The sequence below is a fragment of the Erinaceus europaeus genome, chromosome 7 (genome assembly GCF_950295315.1).
Source record: "Erinaceus europaeus chromosome 7, mEriEur2.1, whole genome shotgun sequence".
Classification (NCBI taxonomy): domain Eukaryota; kingdom Metazoa; phylum Chordata; class Mammalia; order Eulipotyphla; family Erinaceidae; genus Erinaceus; species Erinaceus europaeus.
In genome coordinates, this window is record NC_080168.1 from 113,350,815 (window position 1) to 113,369,687 (window position 18,873).

The 18,873-nt window shown below is 42.6% G+C and overlaps 1 protein-coding gene and 1 long non-coding RNA gene across 3 annotated transcripts in view; one reads left to right on the forward strand and one right to left on the reverse strand.

The window, feature by feature from the left end:
• Positions 1-18,873, forward strand: part of LOC132539520 (uncharacterized) — a 50,826-nt gene that overhangs the window by 23,414 nt on the left and 8,539 nt on the right. For both annotated transcript variants that reach the window (XR_009550860.1, XR_009550861.1), the window contains exons 2-3: positions 2,460-2,779; positions 3,543-3,681. This is a non-coding gene — a long non-coding RNA (uncharacterized LOC132539520). The remainder of the gene's footprint in view (positions 1-2,459; positions 2,780-3,542; positions 3,682-18,873) is intronic.
• SLC4A8 (solute carrier family 4 member 8) overlaps positions 13,580-18,873 on the reverse strand; it is an 85,913-nt gene continuing 80,619 nt past the window's right edge. Inside the window, exon 24 of the mRNA XM_060195349.1 lies at positions 13,580-18,178. Coding sequence (XP_060051332.1) covers positions 18,166-18,178 — 13 coding nt within the window. The 3' untranslated portion in view covers positions 13,580-18,165. The remainder of the gene's footprint in view (positions 18,179-18,873) is intronic.

The following is an 18,873-nucleotide window of genomic DNA, read 5'->3' on the forward strand; positions in this document are numbered from 1 at the left end:
GACAGAGAGGGGGAGAGAAAGATAGACACCTGCAGACCTGCTTCACCGCCTGTGAAGCGACTCCCCTGCAGGTGGGGAGCCGGGGTTCGAACCGGGATCCTTATGCCGGTCCTTGTGCTTTGCGCCACCTGCGCTTAACCCGCTGCGCTACAGCCCGACTCCCAAAAGAAGTTTTAAAATTCTGCTTGTGGTGACTGAGTGGTGGGGTACCTGGTAGAGCACACATGTTACAATGTACCCAGGCCAAGCCCCTGGTTCCCACCTGCTGGGGGAAGCTTCATGAATGGTGAATCAGTGCTGCAGGTGTCTCTCTTTCCCCCTCTCCCATCCCATCTCCTCTCAGTTTCTTTCCATCCTATCCAATATAATAAAAATAAAATAAAGCAAAGCAAATAAATAAATAAAATTCTGCTTTGGATACTTTTTGGCTAAAACTGATAGTAAATTTGCAAATTGTTAAAATTGACAAAATAGCTAATCCACAATTCTTTGAAAGTGAAATGAATACTCATAAATGCCAAATTTAGCAATTATAAAGTTGACATAATTGTAGACATTTATATATGTTTTGTGTTAATGTTTCTCTTTGTATTTCGAGCCAATAGTTTCTTTTGGGATCAGATAATATCACATGGCCCTCTTGGTGTGTGTCCTCCTGAAATCTCTACCTCTGGGCAATTGGATCCTTAACTGCTGCCTCCCTTGGACACCCAGCCTCATTCAGCCTCAAGCTTGAGTCTATTCTTTTTTCTTTGTCTTCTTTTCTCCTTTTTTTTTTTTTCCGCCTAAATATTTTTCCATAACACCAAGACTCTGAGCTCTGGGCTCTGCTAATGTGTTAATGCCCTAAGTAGATAATGGGTCACAGTCCAGAAAACACATTTACTTCTTTCCATAGTTACATTTTCATTGTGTCTTTTGGGAGATAAGTTTTGAATTCAAAGGACTGTCTTTAAGTATGTAAACTTATGGCTTAATTGTAGGAGACATTTCTGGGCAGGTATAAAATTCTCTGAGAGTAAAAGAAAAAAAAAACTGGCAGCTCACAAATTGGGGGCGATAACATATGTACTGTATAGCTGTGGCATAAAGTAGATGACAGTATAAGAAAAGTGTAAATTAAGGGATATGTGAGAGCTCACAGTAAAGAAAAGCTTGCAGCTGCAGCAATCAGGGGAGACTTCTTGGAGGAGGTGATGTTTAAATTGGACTAGGAAGGATAACTGTGATTTTGGAGGCGTCCTGCTTCCTACTCCTTTCCTCCTTACTGCCTGTGATTCATAACTCTTTCCAGCAGAGGGCAGACTGAACAAAGATGAAAAGGAGCCTGCCATTTTTATTTTATTTTATTTATTTTTAAACCAAGTATTGGTTTTAGCACAGTTATCTGCACTGTCTGGAAATATTTCTATTCTTAGTAAGAAGAATAGATGCTCTCTGTATCGATTTGATGTTATTTGTCCTAGGTTTGAGACCCAGATTCACACGTGGTTTTGCCTGGAATTGATGAGTTTGCATTTTTCTATTAGTTTCTTCAATGGTTTCAGCCAGAACAAAGCTTGGTGCCGCCAACCCTTTCTAAAGAAGCCAGGCCAGTGCAGGTGGGGCAGCAGGAGAGGAATGCTTCTTGTATGTGGGGTGCCATGTACCAGCGTCAGCTTTTCCACTTGACTCCTCTTCCTAAAGAACTTGAGCCAGGACCTGGATGGTTTGACACTCTCTTAATTTTGATCTACAAGTTGTTTGCTTAGGAAATATTCCCATTTCTTCTCAGTGTGCAGGTGGTTTCAGCCTATCAATAACCAGCGTTATGACTGCACTGGTCTTTGAGCCCTTCAATGATAACCATCAGAAATTTTGAAAATAAGAAATGTATACTACTTTTAAGACCCAGAAAAGACACAGCACATTTGAGGCCACACAGTGAGGTTGTTTGTGTGTATGGTGGAAGACAGACAGACAGACAGAGAGAGAAAGAGAGAGAGAGAGAGAGAGAGAGGACAAGTGTGAAGCCCTGCTTTTATAGGATTTTAACTTACACCTTATAGATGCCCATTCACAGTGGAGTTGCCCGAGGATGCCCTGATTTAGCCCTTAGTTGTGTAACAGCACATGCCATGACAAGTATTGCTAACCAGAGCAGCACATTCTACCCTGATTGTTTCTGTTTTGGAGGAGGGGGAGGATGTCATATAGACATGCAGTACCCACATGACTGACCTACTTACTGAGTCTCTGATTTCCTGCCCGCAGAGGTCAAGCTGACATAGCTTGAATGAGGACCTACAAGAACTAGCATTCACCCTAAGTCAGATCTTTAACATAGGCTATCTAGTCAAACTGATATTGTATGGCACAAGCATAGGAAAATAGTTTTAGCACAGGCTCAGAGCTTTTCTTAGTGGTCAGGTCAAGTGCCAGTGCCAGTCCTGAAGAAAGGCTTTTTTTTTTTTTTTCAGTGTGTAAGGTTTGGGCAACACAGACCTGCTGACTTCTACACAGACACCAGCAGACAAACCCTCAGCGTGGACTCGAGGGAGCCTGCTCTATATTTTAACCCTTCTTGACCGCCTCAAATATCCTTATGCCTGATTAGCATATGCTTGCAAGCTAATTCTGCCTGAGTTGGATCCTGTGTTTATTTTGCAAAGAGTTGAGCTTCTACTGGATGCTAGATGTAAAACTCTAGTGACAATGCAAAAACAGACAAGACAGACCTGGCCCATGTCTTCAAGAAGTTTAGAGTCGAATCTACTGACAGGACATTTTTGAGTTCAGGGTATGTAAAGAGTTCTGGGCCAGGGAAATAACTTAGCTGACAGCAGAGGACTTGCCTGCCCGAGGCTCCCAGTGCAGTATGTACTGGAGTGATACACTGACTTCTCTCATGTGACACTCCCTCTGTGTCTCTTTCATGTAGAATAAAATAAACGTTTGTTGGGGGGAGATAATTCTTCTGGGATACCAATTTATTCCAAAGAGCAAAAGAGAGGCAGGGAAGAGAAGGCTGTAGAGTGAAGATAGTAGCACTGTGGGTAAGAAAGGGCTCTGCCCTGGAACTGCTGCAGAGTCTGAGGGGTTTTCTGTGGCTCTTGTGAGGCACTAGAGATTTGCTCAGAGTAAGGCTGCTTCTTTGATTAAGGGCAGCCAGGGAGTGAGTATTAGTGCTGTGGCCGTATTTATCAACACCTACATGGCACCGAATGTGTCAGATGCCAGTCCTTACAGACGTTAACGTACCAACACCTGGCCTGATTCTCTGCAGGCCACATGTCCTGGGGAGAGCACACGCCTCACTAGTGCCCCATGGCCCCTTCCATATATCTAGTGCTCTCTTACTCTCTTTATTAAGTCCATCAGCCTAGTCTGCCCATTTCAGAAGCATGTCCTCCAAAGAAAGCCTCTCCCTCATGAGTCCCTGTCCTTATGTTCTCAGGAACTCCCTCCCTTGCACTAAATTCTTAGACTTGCCTGCTAATGCTTCTGTCACTTGGCTTTCTCTGAAGCTGGGGTTTCCCCACATATACTGATTCTCAGCTCAGGTAGTCAATGAGCTGATGACAGAATCAGGCTGGAGTCTGAGGAGCAATCTAGGGCAGTAATGAGGACAGAACCAGGCATTCAAGAAGAAACACTCCGGGGTACAAGGTCTCAAAGTCATATTTCAGCTGGTAAGAAAAGGTGAGGAACTCGAAGATGCAACAACAAAGGACAGACCTAAGCGGTGACAGATGGGGTTGCAGGAGCTTGAGAGACCTGGTACTATCTTTGCCCCTAGCATGTCTTTTTGCAAATTTGAAAAACTTCCTGTGTTAGCGCATGGTGAGTGAAGTGCTTGCTGGGTCCCAGTTCCTGTTCTTTCAGCTGGGCACCTTCCAAGGCAACCTGCACATGAATACAGAGTGACCCTGGGAAACCCCGTGGCAGAAGACAAGAGCCTGACTCATTTCTCCTCCACAAATGAGACCAATTCCAAAGGAGATTTGGCAAATGTATAGACTCCAGGTATTCCTATCCAAGAAGCAAGGCAGATACAGCAGTGGAATTTGGGTTGCTGTTGTTTTCAGAATTTCAAGTTTGAGTCTACTGTGGAAGGGGATGACCATGAAAGGAAAACCTTAGAAAGTCAACCCCAGAATTTGTAGGCATGAGGAAGGGGCAGGCTGGCCTAATGCTGGGGTCCTATTGCTGCTGGGACTCAAGAAGAAAGGAGTCCAACTGTTGGTATATATGAGACCCCTTCTGTTTCATTTGGTTTAAATCCCCCCTGCTTAACACTATTCTATTTACATAACCACTTCATTCTATTTACATAACCGCTGTTAACAAGCACTACCCTCCCTCCAGGGCATTGGTTCAATCCCCACTGTTTCATGATATGTTTTTGCTCCACCCCCTCTCCTTGTCACACCCTGATCCTCTCCTTGTCACACTCTGATTGTCACCAGTCACTTTTCTCTCCACCCTCTCTATGTCACATTCTGTTTCCACCCTACTTGGCCAAGTATATATAAAGACAGCATTGTGAGTTTTACAGTACCTTTAGTTTAGCTTAGCTCGGCTTAAATTGTGCTGCGTCCTGCATGAATAAAGAGATACTGCCTACAGCTCAACCATGAGTCCCCGGTCGTCTGTTACCCGCCCGTGAAGCCAGCCCGGCGAAAACAACATAACCTGTCAAAAACAACATCCGACAGGGAAATGAGTCTCCATTACTTTATGCCAACCCTGTGTCTGTAAATGTCCTTATCTCTAAGGGGGGGGGGCACAATAGAATACTACTCAGCTGGTAAAAACGATGAAGTCATCTCCTTTGTGCCATTATGTTAAGTGAGATATGCCATAAAGAATAGGACAAACACAGAATGATCTCTTTTATAGGTGGAACTTAAAAAACAAGGACAGAATTTTTTTTAAGTGAAACTTGGATTGAGGAGAGTACTGTAACGAAGCAAAAACTCTAGGGAAGTAGGAGTTGACAGGGTGTGCAGAGGGCCTTGGGGTCTTGATGGAAGAGATCCTGAGTTGGAGGTGAGAGTGTTCTGTGGACACCTACCATGGGGAGATGAGAAGCAGTGCCCATGTGTCAACAACTACATTGTAATAAAGTGGGGGAAAAACATTTATAAAAAAATAAGGTGGGAACTGGCAAGTGACACACTGGGTTAAGCGCACATAATACAAAGCATAAGGATCCACACAAGGGTCCCAGTTCAAGCCCCCAGCTCCCCATCTGCAAGGGGATCACCTCACAAGCAGTGAAGCAGGTCTATAGGTGTCTTTCTCTCTCCCTCTGTATCTTCCCCTCCTCTCTCAATTTCTTTCTGACCTATCCAAAAAGAAAAAGGGGGAAAAATGGGAAATGGCCACAGGAGCAGTGACTTTTTAGTGCAGACACCAAGCCCAACGATAACCCTGGAGGCAAATAAATAAATATAATAATAAGGTCTGGGTGGTGGTGCACCTGGTTGAATGTACATGCTATAATGCACAAGGACTGGGGTTCAAGTCCCCAACCCCCACCTGCAGGGGGAAAGCTTTGAAAGTGTTGAAGTCATGCTGCAGGTATCTCTCTTTCTCTCTCTCTATCGTCCCCTCCACTCTCAATTTCTGGCTGTCTCTATCCAATAAATAAAGATACTTAAAAAAAAATCCTACACCAGGTTGCTTCAAAACCAGTTCTCCCAGAATTAGTCCATAGCCTAATTCTCAAGTTGACCAGAAGAGACAGAAAATTCATTGTTTTGGAAAACAGTCAGTTAATGGGGATTTACCTGGGGGGGGGTGACCTTTTCTGGGAGCACCTCAAGCCAAGTGAGGTGACTGATCTGGAGGACAGTGATCTCTTCTTGTTCTATGGTTGTTCATGTTCACCCAGTCTCAGTGTTAACAATTATAATTCAAAAAATGTGATCTGCAAAACTTTACATCAGGCTCAACCTGACGCTGTTGACTGGCTACGGAAGAAGGGCAAACGCTAGAAGAAGAAGAATAATAGTGTTTGTCTGGGGGTATGGCTATAATTACAGTGACACCTTGGATAAATTCACCCTCCCCCAGTAACTCATTAAATATCATGAAAAGTTGGGTCTGTCTAGGTTCAAGCCCCCAGTCCCCACCAAAATGGGGACAGCTTTGTGAGCGGTGTCTCAGTGTTGGAGGTGTCTCTGTCTCCCTTCCTATCACCCCTTCCCTTTCAATTTCTGGCTGTTTCTATACAATAAATAAAGATAATATAAATAAATTAAAATAAACAATAAGAAACTATATAAACATGACCTCTTGATTATACTGATGAAGAGACTGGAGCTAGGCCAGGGCTAGGACTGTATCTACACACACACACACACACACACTTTTAGAGCACTGTGATAGATATGAGACCAAATTTCCTTACAGAAGCTTTCAACTTTTCTTACCCCTGTCTGGACTGGACACTCAAGTGTATTGAGCACTCTTAACTGAGCAGTGGGAACAGTGCCTAGGTCAGATGGAGTGGACCAGCATTGTTTGTTGAAGCAATCAGTAAGTCCAAGTGTAGATATGGCCATACTATATCACATAGCTTTAAAGTGCTCACTTAGACCTAAGAGACTAGACAAGGTGAACTAGTATGGTCAGGATAATTATGTGATTTTGAGCATGAGTCTGCTTCAGATGCAGAAAGACCTAGGATTGAATCCTAGCCCTGCCACAGGGAAATCCCTGCATATATCATCAGGGAAATATACTTAGATGTCATACCTCCAGCCTAACTAGATTCTTATTTAAATTTTTTTTTTATTATCTTTGTTTTATTTGATAGTCAGAAGTCAAGAGGGAAGAGGGCGACAGAGAGGAAGAGAGATAGACACCTGTAACACTGTTTCACCACTTGCAAAGCTTTCCTCCTGTAGGTGAGGACCAGGGACTTGAACCTGAGTCCTTGTGCACATGTAATGTGTACGCTCAACCAGGTGCACCACCACCCGGCCCCTCCTAATTTATTAAACTTTGGTTTCTTAACCTGTAAATAAGAAGTAGCAGTGCTTACTCCATAGCATTGTTGTGAGAGTAAATTATGTTCTAGTACTTAGTCTGGTGTTTAAAGCATGTAGTTTTCTATACTAGGGATGCAACTCATCACTGGCTTCCTAGAGCAACATTCCTCCTTACAACATTTGTTACCTCAGAACTCTGACACTGGATGCATCGAATGCACAGGGCACGGGGTTAGGGGGAGGGGCCAGCCTGCTAATTGTCACATTGAGATGGATTCTTCTTCTTTGGCCCATTGAAGAAACCAAGGCAATTTGACTTTGGCAATCCATTGGCAGCAGTTGCCTTAAGGCTGGCAGATAAGACTCCTCATCCCTGAATCTGGGTGAACTCAGGCCATGGTCACACAGGGATATAGGTCCAGTGAAGAGTGGGTTGGCACAGCAGATCTGCAGTGGGTCTTGGAGCCATTGACACCAGTGGGGTCTTGTTCAACAGAGGGAATGGCACAGGGAGCTGGAACTGGGATGTGAAACAGAGGGGCTGAGGGGCTGCCACTCAGGTCACCGTGTTTATGAGTGAATATGGGCACCTGGAGGCTGTACAGTCACCTCATGGGAAGCAGGGGGAGGATCTCCTGTTTCTATGGGACCTTTTAATTTTTTTCTTTAGATAGAGATACAGAGATAGAGAGTGAAAGAGACCACAGTGCCAAAGCTTCCTTCAGTGCTGAGGGGCCAGGCTTAGACCTGGTTATTGTGGTGACTTGGGGCCATTTTTCTAATTTTTTTTAATTTATTTTTTAAAAAAGGAGACATTAACAAAACCATAGGATAAGAGGGGTACAATTCCACACAATTCCCACCATCAGATCTCCGTGTCCCATCCCCTCCCCTGATAGCTTTCCTATTCTTTATCCCTCTGGGAGTATAGACCCAAGGTCATTGTGGGGTGCAGAAGGTGGAAGGAAGGTCATTTTTTTAAACCTAGACTCCTGTAACCAAAGACCCAGCCCCAGAGCACCAGGACTCGAAGTGCTGAGGCCCTCAGCTTTCTGCTGGGCCTCGGAAGCAGACAACCTCATCCCACTCACGTTCTTCTCCGCACCGTTTGCTCCCTCCACTTGACTCAGACATCTGTTCCCCACCCACTTCCTCACCACCACCCTCCTATCGCTTATCTTCCTCCCAGGCATGTCTGTCTGCAGCACCCTCACTACCCCCTACACAGAGTGCTGGGCCCGAGTCCATCCTCCCACCCCTCAGCTTTTCTGGCAGACAGCCACTCTGCATCTCAGTGCACAGCTTCAGTGCTGGGCACGCCCTAGCTTCTGGGGAAGCTAATTACATTCTTGGACAGCTTCAGCTTGGCGTCCCTAAAACCAAATTCAAATCTGCTATCTTAGAAGATAGGTTGGTTCTGGTTTTGTCCTCTGGAGCTCTGAAGACACCTATACTCTTTATTTTACACGACAGCTTTTCTCACAGAAAGGTGGCATTCACGTGATGTTTCACTCTACCTGCATCCCCCCATGTGCAATCTCTGTTGTCTGCCTGTCCTCTCCATCACTACTGCACTGGCCCCAGTCCAGAGCCTCCACCCCTCCACCTCCACCTGGCCTATCCACTCATTTTCTCACTTCCAGTTCTTTTTCCTCACTGCCCCAAGATGAGTTTTTCCAAAGCACCAGTGAACACTCATCCTTTTTGATAGTGTCTTGGGGCATAGTGGAGAGTCCTTACTCCTTAACTTAGCTATTAAAGTTCTTTTTCCTCTATCTCCCATTTTATATGCAGTTGCTTTGTTATGCAAAACTTATACCTGTAAGCAAACCACTCAAATTCACTGTCATGAGAATAATGAGCGACATTCCTAGTTCTTATATTGTCCACAGTCCCCCCCCCCCCAGTTTGATTTTACCTGTGGAGGTCTTCTTGACTACCTGAGACTCTTCTAGCACCCCCTCCTATGTCCCACAGAGCCCATGGATCTTTGCATAAGCTTTTTATTTTTGCTCTAAGTGCACTTGTAGCTCCTATGAGAGAGACTCTTTCTCCACCCCTTTCTTCTTCCTTCCTTCCTTTTGTTTTTTTGTTGTTCTCTTTTGTTTGCTTTCTTTTTTCTTTTATTTATAAAAAGGAAACATTGATAAAATTATAGGATAAGAGGGATACAACTCCACACAATTCTCACCACCGGAACTCCGTATCCCATCCCCTCCCCTGATAGCTTTCTTGTTCTTTACCCCTCTGGGAGCATGGACCCAGGGTCGTTGTGGGATGCAGAAGGTGGAAGGTCTGGCTACTGTAATTGCTTCCCTGCTGAACATGGGTGTTGACGGGTTGATCCATACTCCCAGCCTGCCTCTCTCTTTCCCTAGTGGTCTCCACCCCTTTCTTAGGCACTCCAAAATGAGTTTGCAGGACAATGATGAAATAAGCCCTACTGTGGATTCCTTGAATCTCTTCCCCGGTTTCTTTAATGTTCTTGCTGGGGAGGAGTGTATTTTGGCTTCTCTGCTTTCCAGCAGCCTCTGAAGAAGACACACTGCTACGTGTGGGTCCTTACTACTACCAGGTAGTGTGAAACCAGTGCCCCAGAATCATAGACAGGGAAAGGGATGCAGTGGTTTTAGTCATCAGCAATTACTTTCTTTGGTTTCCAAATGTTTGGTCACTCTTTGAGTCCTTCACATCTTAAAAATAAATCTTTTGGGGGTCGCGCGGTGGTGCAGTGGGTTAAGCGCACGTGGCGCAAAGCGCAAGGACCGACGTAAGGATCCCAGTTCGAGCCCCCGGTTCCCCACCTGCAGGGGAGTCGCTTCACAGGCAGTGAAGCAGGTCTGCAGGTGTCTGTCTTTCTCTCCCCCTCTCTGTCTTCCCCTCCTCTCTCCATTTCTCTCTGTCCTATCCAACAACGAACAACATCAACAATGGCAATAATAATAACCACAACGAGGCTACAACAAGGGCAACAAAAAGGGGGAAAAATGGTCTCCAGGAGCGGTGGATTCATGGTGCAGGCACCGAGCCCAGCAATAACCCTGGAGGAAAATAAATAAATAAATAAATCTTTTTTTTTTTTTTCCTGTCGACACAGAGTCCAGGAGGAAGAGGGAAAGTAAAAAGAGACCACAACACTGAAGCTTCCTTCAGTGAAGCTTCAGTGGGGGAGAGGCTGGGTTCCAACTAGGGTCATGTACATGGCAAAGCAACACACAATCCAAGTTAACTATTTTATCTGCTCAACAATAAGATTTGAAGCTCTTCTGGGAAAATTCCAGATTGTAGTAGTGATCACTTTTTAAAAAAATATTTATTTATTCCATTTTTGTTGCCCTTGTTATTGTATTGTTTTAGTTATTATTTTTGTTGTTATTGTTGTTGGGTGGGATGGAGAGAGAAGGGGAAGACAGGGAGAGAGAAAGATGCCTGCAGACCTGCTTCAGTGCTTGTGAAGCGACTCCCCTGCAGGTGTGTGTGGGGGGGTCCTTGTGCTTTAAGCCAGGTGCGCTTAACCAGCTACTCTGCCGCCCGACTCCCATGATCACTTCTTTATTAAAAGAAAAAATAAATCATTGCCTACCTACCATTTCCTAAGCATTCTTTCTGGAATAGAGTTCTTATTCATGTTCTCAACTTTTACTGCTGTTGACAAGTGATGTGGCAGGTGTGCTTCTATTTTCACATTTCTCTAATACTTTCATTTTTCAGAATGATCTTTTACTTTTGTGTATGTATCAGGATATATCTTTTAGATGCATGGTAAGGAAACTTAGGAAGCCAGTAGAAAGTGGAAAGCTGTGGGCACAAAATCTAAACATACGAGCATGAGCTTGTTCCAGGTTTTGCAACTTAGCAGCTGTGTGATCATAAATAACTCATCTTTGGTTTTCCATGTCTGTTGAAGGAATAGTGCCCTCTCTGTGTACTATAAGGATTAGGGAATGTATCTGTGAAGTGCTGAGCCAGGCACATTTAGCTGTTCTCTGGCAAAATGTTTCAGCCTTTCATGGTAGGTAATGATATGCCCATAAATGCCTTCAGTGCTGATCACGGTAACAAGATAGAGAATATAGAAGCTTGGGACTGGGTGGTGGCACACCTGGTTGAACACACAGGACCCAGGTAAAATCCCAGGTTCCCACCCACAGGGGGAAAGCTTTGCAAGGTGAAGCAGTGCTGCAGGAGCCTCATTTCTCTTTCCCTCTCAATTTCTGGCTGTCTCTGTCCAGTAAATAAATATAATAAAAAGAAAACTATTAAAAAAGAGAATATAGAGGCTTTTAGGCCTCCAAATTAATGTGGAGGGTTAAACAGATCTTGTGGTAGTCACACATTTTGCCTGAGAAGTCAAGGTTTAGGCATTTTCTCTTCATCTACTTTGTTTATTAGGGAAATCAAGTAATGATAATCATTTTGTCATTTGAGAGGGGGTGATGCTTTGGGGCCTATGACAGTAATGGAGTAACCACCCTGTAGGGGTCTGAAAGCTTCCTGCTCACTTCTCTTAGTTCTTTGGACCCAAAGCTCACTGGCTGAACATGTAATAATTCTGTACTAGGCAAGCACCCCCTAAATGAAAGTCTCAAGTGGAAGCTGAACTGGAAAACTTGACCAGAGCCTAAGTAATGCCTGTTTCTTCATGTGAGTTCATATTTATTGATACACAGTATTTCGATAACAGTCACAGTGACACCAATTACTATGTCTCCCTGGCCCTTGTCTCTTTTTAAGTGAATTTAGCGAATCATGGTCCCTGCTAAGGGAGTATCTCTCAAGTGCTGCACTTTTTTTTTTTTATGACTCTAACTCTCCTGGTGTGATTGCTGCTGGTCTCTTTTATTTCATTTCTCTACTCTTCTCCTTTTCTCTAATCCTCCAACAATCAGATTTCAGTCCCTAGGAAGTGTTCAAGGTCTGCACTAGGAAGGTGTGCACACCACTCTTAAGGCATGCTTATTAGCAGGTACCATACTTCTTTCTCATCCATCCCCATAATTCTATTTATTTATTTATTCCCTTTTGTTGCCCTTGTTGTAGTTATTATTGTTGTTGTTACTAATGTCGTTGTTGGTGGATATGACAGACAGAAATGGAGAGAAGAGGAGAAGACAGAGAAAGGGAGAGAAAGATAGACACCTGCAGGCCTACTTCACCGCCTGTGAATCGACTCCCCTGCAGGTAGGGAGCCCGGGGCTTGAACCGAGATCCTTCCACCGGTTCTTGTGCTTTGTGCCACATGCGCTTAACCCGCTGCGCTACCGCCCGACTCCCCATCCCCATAATTCTTAACACTTCTTCACAAGTTCTGAGTCAATCAATTTGGCTTGGCCTCTTAGTTTGGGCTCAAAGAATAGCACAGGTGTGAAGAGTTTACACAGACTTTATTTTTCACCCAGTGAGCAAAGGAAGGTCTGAGCAGGCAGAGGTGTCATAATCACCTCTCTTGGTTCGCAGACACAGACCAAGAGGGCAAGGGGTCCTGTTCCTACCACAGATTGCTATGGGATTAACACAATGACACTTTTCTTCTCAGCTCTATTTACACCATGGGATGTGGAGAGGGTACATTTCTTACACTAAAAATATATACTTTGGAACTTCTAAAACAAAAATATCTCCATCTCTACATGAAACCTAATAGAAAAAAGAACATAGAAAACAAAGGAAATGTACCAGCACCTCAAGTCATCCCCTTCTGTGGTAAGGTTGCCTTGCTCTCCACCTGACAACATCATTTGGGAAGGTAACCCTATCTAGCCAGACAGACAAGACAAGACAAGACAGACAGACAGACAGACAGGCACAGATTAACAAGAGGGAAGCATATCTTCTTGGAATGAATATGGGAGAAAGGAGTGGGGAGGAGGATTTTGGCCTCTTTTGCAGAAGAAATAATTGCACATTCAGTTTGGTACTTTTGTTTCCAAAGGTATTGCACACGTGAAAACCCTGCATGTTGGACTCAACTGCAAACCCTCTAAGAGAAGCCCAAACTCTGATTTCTGTTGGGCTTAGAAAAGTGTGGTGGGTGGGTTTTTGTTCATTCTCTTTCTCGCTCTCTGCAAATAATAATGCTATGAACTGAGAGAAAAAAAAAACCTGTATTCTCCAATGTAAAGGTCAGTTAGGTTTGAGCAAAATGCAATTCCTCTCCTTTTCAGAAAGATCAGAAGTAATTTCATTCCCTTTGAGCACAGAATCTCCTAGAAGAATTATGCCTATGGGTGAATCATTCTACTTTCTGAACTTTCCTATTGAAAGGAGTATAGAATGTTCCTCTTTACCTCTCTCCATACTTCAAGCAGTGGAATGGTTATTTCATACCTATTTTGCATATGAAAATTGTCCTTCTTTCTGGTAAATACATGTTAATAATGTCAACAGTCCATTCTCTATAATTAATGTAAGAGATCAAGAATACCAAGAATTATAAAGAATAGATGTGGTAGAAATATCACTTCTGTTTGGTTTTTGAAATGACTTTCTATTTACACTGAAATATTAGATGAGCCTGAGGCTTGAGAACTTTTACTCTATTACCCTAGATGAAGAAAATCACTATAAACTCCTCCTTCAAAAACCCAGGCTAGGGGAGTCAGGCTGTAGCACAGCGGGTTAAGCGCAGGTGGCGCTAAGCTCAAGGACCGGCGTCAGGATCCCGGTTCGAGCCCCCAGTTCCCCACCTGCAGGCAGGTCCCTTCACAGGCAGTGAAGCAGGTTTGCAGGTGTCTGTCTGTCTTTCTCTCCCCCTCTCTGTCTTCCCCTCCCCTCTCCATTTCTCTCTGTCCTATCCAACAACAACGACATCAATAATAACTACAACAATAAAACAACAAGGGCAACAAAAGGGAATAAATAAATTAAATTAAATTTAAAAAAAAAAAAAACAAAAACCCAGGCTATCTTCATATCTCTCCTCATGCCCAAATGATGATGGTTTTTATAACATCTCACCATGAACTTCTTCCTTCCAAGGAGAACTTGAAGGATTGAAGACAAAACAGAAAGGATGAAGGAGTTCTTGAAGGAGGAAAAGATGCATGAAGAAGTCAATTCAGTAAAGGGCTGGGGGTGGGGGTGATGCAATGATGTATCACTTGGTCAGCAGGTTCCATAGGAATGATTTCTGTCTGTGGGATCTCCAACAGCTCCCAAATGAAAGTAAAGAAGAGGGGCCAGGTGGTGATGCACCCATTTAAGCACTCATGTTACCATAAGCAAGGACCCAGGTTCAAGTTCCAAATCCCCACCCCACCTGCAGAGAAGCTTCACAAGTGGCAAAGCAGTGCTGTAGGTGTCTTTTTCGCTCTCTGTCTCCCCTTTCCTTCTCAATTTCTCTGTCTTTACCAAAAGTAAAATAAAATAAAATAAAATAAAAGGTTTACAAAAGAAAAGGAAGGCAGGCTGAGGACATGCAATAGAGGGACCCTAAAGGTCCTGCCAGGATGTGGCTTGGAAACCTGAGGTCTGAGGAAAATGTGACAACAAACTGGCAAAGAGAGTTTCAATTCCTAGGATGATGTGCGACTCTCTTGCAAAGAAAAAGAAGGAAAGAAAGAAAGAAAGAAAGAAGGAAAGAAAGAAAAGAAAAAGAGATTTAGAGAAGTTGATGAAGCAGCAGAAAAAGCATACAATTCAAAGGAAAGTCACTCCTGTGTACGGAGAACCTAACAGTGAAATTGACAGGACAATAGTCAACTCCTCTGTGATGAGGAAATGTGCAGAGTTGAGTAGGTTGAAAATACAATGAAACTTGGAATTGCCTTTTTTGGATAACTAGAAAGCAGAATACTAAAACCAAGAGATCTCTTGAAGGTCATGTTTCAAAGCCTGAGATGTCAACCAAGTTTGAGGATTTACTATTTAAAATCTAGCATTTACTAGATTTTAATAAACCACTCATGATGAATTTAAAAGCCACTCACATCTCAGACAAAGAGAAACAACTATTCACACTGTCTTTGGAAATACATGGCTATTGCCCCTCTTCCCTAGTGGGAGATTTGCATGAACAAGGAGAAGGGAATAGGACCAGATCTGAAGATCCTATCATGAAAATCTGGAATCATTGTATATCTAGAGAGAACTAGCCTGCATATTTGACATGAAACATATTTGAAATTTTCACAACATATTTCTACTTTCTCTCTAGAGCAACTCTTCATCATCATTTTCTTCAACCTCTAGAATATTCCAGTCTTCCTCCCTTCCTATGTTTACAGGTCATTAGGCCATTGGATTGTCATTTTTAAACCTTTGCTGAAACCTCTCCTTGTCAGCATAGAGGCAGGCCACTTGTAGGCAAGCCCAAGCAGACCAAGGCATAGAAATCATTCAACTTCCTACTTTGCTTTCCATCCCCAAATCACTTTCTCTTTAATGTTGAATCTAAACACCTTTTTTTAGTAGACTCATAATATTTGTTCTGAAGGTCTTCTATTAGAGAAGCCTCAGATAGGAACCTATAGGAGGGAGAGTGACCGTTTGTGGAGAATGTCCTCACAGTTAGGTGCACAAAGCTGTTTAATAGTGATAAAATCTAATGGGTAAATCTGTTTGCTTAACACATCCATGTATATGTAAATGCATAGACCACACTGCTGGTGCTTCACCTCTACTCCCAGGTTCCTACCCTAAACATTTCCCAGACTAGCTCTATGTCATAGTCACCAGTCACAGATCTGGGCAAGGAAGCATCCAGGACTACAGTCAAATGCTTAACAGGAGTTGGGGGGAAAGAGAGTAAGAGTAGGGGATGCTTCTTCTCATTGATATGTAGCAGATGTTAAGCTATTGCTTGAGAAAATCTAGTATCTCCAAAAGTGGAGAACATGCCAAATGCACAGTAACCAAGAAGCATCTGGCCTGGGAAGAACTAGAAAGTGTAAATGTAGCCCTATAGCTGAGTACACAGAATTAACAAAGACAATTCCTTTCAAGAAGCTTAACCACATACAAGGCATCATAAAACATGATGTATTAGGAAAAAGATTCTCTGAATGATGGTGTTATTCCTTTCTGTTGCATGATGAACTCTTCTCTGTTACATTCTTTTTTTCTGGGGTAGGGGAACAGATCAAGCACTCACTAAGCTCCCTACAAAAAGATGAGAGAGGCAAACAAGATGGAAGAAGAAAGGGGAGATAGTCTCAAGGAGCAAAGAAGAAAAAAAGAGGCAAGACCAAGGAGATAGAGACAGGAAAAGTCAGCAAGAAAGCTTTCCCCATTAACAGGCTTCCTTTTGCCTTTCCTAAATTAGATAGGTAGTTGGGTACAATTATTCATTTATCCTGAAGAATAAGATGTGAAAGTCTGGCACATAAATATGCTGATATCCTTCAAAGTTCAAAGAAGTATCCCTGGTTCTATCTGCACCATATGAAAAGAAGCTACTGATACCCCCTAAAACAGTCCTGTGAGTAGGAAATAGATAAAACTAGAACACTACCCATAATTAAAATGGATATGCCATTTTAATATTTGAAAGCAGTGTGGTGTTCAGCTAATAGGCAATGATTCAGCCTACATACTGCTTGCTCACAGCAGGTATCCATTCTGAGTGGCTGGTGTCCACCCTGTGCCAGTTGTTAAATATTTTGAAAATTATCTGTCTACTAAAGTAATTGTAGTTCCAAGAAATAAGAGATATTAAAGAAGTGCATGACTCCTTCAACATCAAAGGTCTTTAGCATAAGACTAGAATACAGAATTACATTTTAAGAGTCCAAGGAATGCAAAATTGAACAAAGTGATAGAGCCAACCTTCATCTATAAAAGAAAAGCATGTTCAGTGATCATCCAATGCATGAAGATTTTCTGCCATGTAAAACTCATGGAATAGGATTCCCTGCATACTGTCAAGCTTACTACTCATTTTCTGTGCACAGAGGAAGAGAATGTCTATACATACTGGATCTCAAGCCCTTGATACTCATTGCAGAGAGTATAAATATCACCATAAAGTCAATGTCAAAATTAATTTCCCCACTTAAAAGCTCAGTTTCCAGTGTGGCTTTCTATATTTGAGAACTAGAATAGTTACCAACAAAAAGAAATTTAAAATGATGAAGAAACCTCATGGCTGATGGTAGTTTTGGTCCATTGAGCTGATGGTTCACTACTAAGGCAACTAAGTAGATGTTACATAAGCACTTGGATGTCTCCAGGAATGGAATTAGAGTATGTCCTCAAGAGACAGCCGCAAGTCGTGGATGTTTCCACAACAAGGCCAATAAAAACACCTTATCTCCCTTCCTATAACTATTATCAAACTTCTCTTAGGTATCTACAAAACAGACATTATGACAAATCTTTAGGAAACCTTTTCTAGTATCTACCCCAAATCCTTCTGTAGTAATTTAAGTTCATTCTCTAATCTCTCCTTAGTGAAACCATGAGAGGCTATTCATCCTCTACTAGCAATGATTTTCCCCTGAGTCTTTTCATGTCTAAACTAAATAGTGTCCCTCTTGGCCCTTTCATCATCCAAGGTTCTCATTGAGGTATGCAAGCTGTAATTAGTAAGTGATGAAGGTGCACCCAAAGTCAGTGGCATCTTCCTAACTATGGAGGTGGCACTACCAATGCCCAGATGCCTCATCCTCCTGGTAGCAAAACCTCCTGGAAAGCCTCTGAGTCTGACCAGCATCCCTCAGAGTAGACAGACAAAAAAAAAAAAAAGTAATAAAATAACCCTGGCCCAGTACTGCCTAGGAGTCTGCAGATTCTATGAGACTTAAGAATCTTTCCTTTTCTCTCTGCTCTTCTCTTGCTCCACCACCCCATCCTTTAGGAAGAGGGACTTCATTAAAGAAATTCTTAGTGGCAGAATGGATCCAGATGGCTCAGCAGACCAGCAGAGAGTTTCAGGGAAAATGTCTTAAACATGGGAAGCTGGGTCTTCAATGGTGGCAGTTCTGATGAAAAAGAAGGAAGAGACGTACCAACAGGAGATGGTCTTCTTACACATTCACATTTGGTGATGGGCGGATGCTATGGGGATAGCTGGATGCCCTCCCACACACGCCATGAATAACTGAATGCTTCATTATGGCTTTGACATGAGCAAAGACATAGTCAGACAATGGTCTTGCTTCTTCTTTGAGAGACTCACCATCTTCTCTGTTTTCAGAACTTCCTTGAGGCACCTCATGGTCCAAATCTTCCATCCCAGCAAAAACTTTTAGTTGAAGAGACTGAATAAAAGTGTTACAATTAGACAAAAAGGGAACACATGATTCATTCCTCTTTTTAACACAATACTTTGAAGATGTCACCATGATGTGGATCTGACTATATTTTAAGTTCATTTACAAGCAGACTAGTTCTCAACTAAAAATAACTGTGTGCGTTATACATTTCGACAGCTGCCTGGATTTTCCTCTGAAGGAAACAAGATTCTATATTTCACTCATATTCAGCACAGATTTATTTTAACCCATTAAATAATCCACTAGTGGCTGTGACTTTTCAGAGCACTTCAGTTTCTCGTCAGAGCAGCTCTGTGACGGAGGCAGTTATCTACTATTATCATCCTTTTACTGCTGAGTAAACTGAGTGTCAGAAACCTGCCAGTTATTCATGGGATTAATACACCAGATCTCTTCCTACCTTTTTACTTTTATTCTTTTCAAAGTATGAAAAGTCGAAGTTTGTAAGACCTAAGATGTTTGTCTTTAATTATCTGACTACTCAAGCTTAATGGGATTTGGCGTAAATTATTCAAGTAATTTGGGTGCTTAGATCACCTCATTAAAGAAAAAAAAATGCCTGATGCCCTTCCATTTTTATTTCATTAACCTGATTAAAACTAATCTATGCTATTGGAAGTGATTATGAAAACCAACATAATTTTTCAATTTCTGGGTTTCTTTTAATTTCCTCTTTTCCA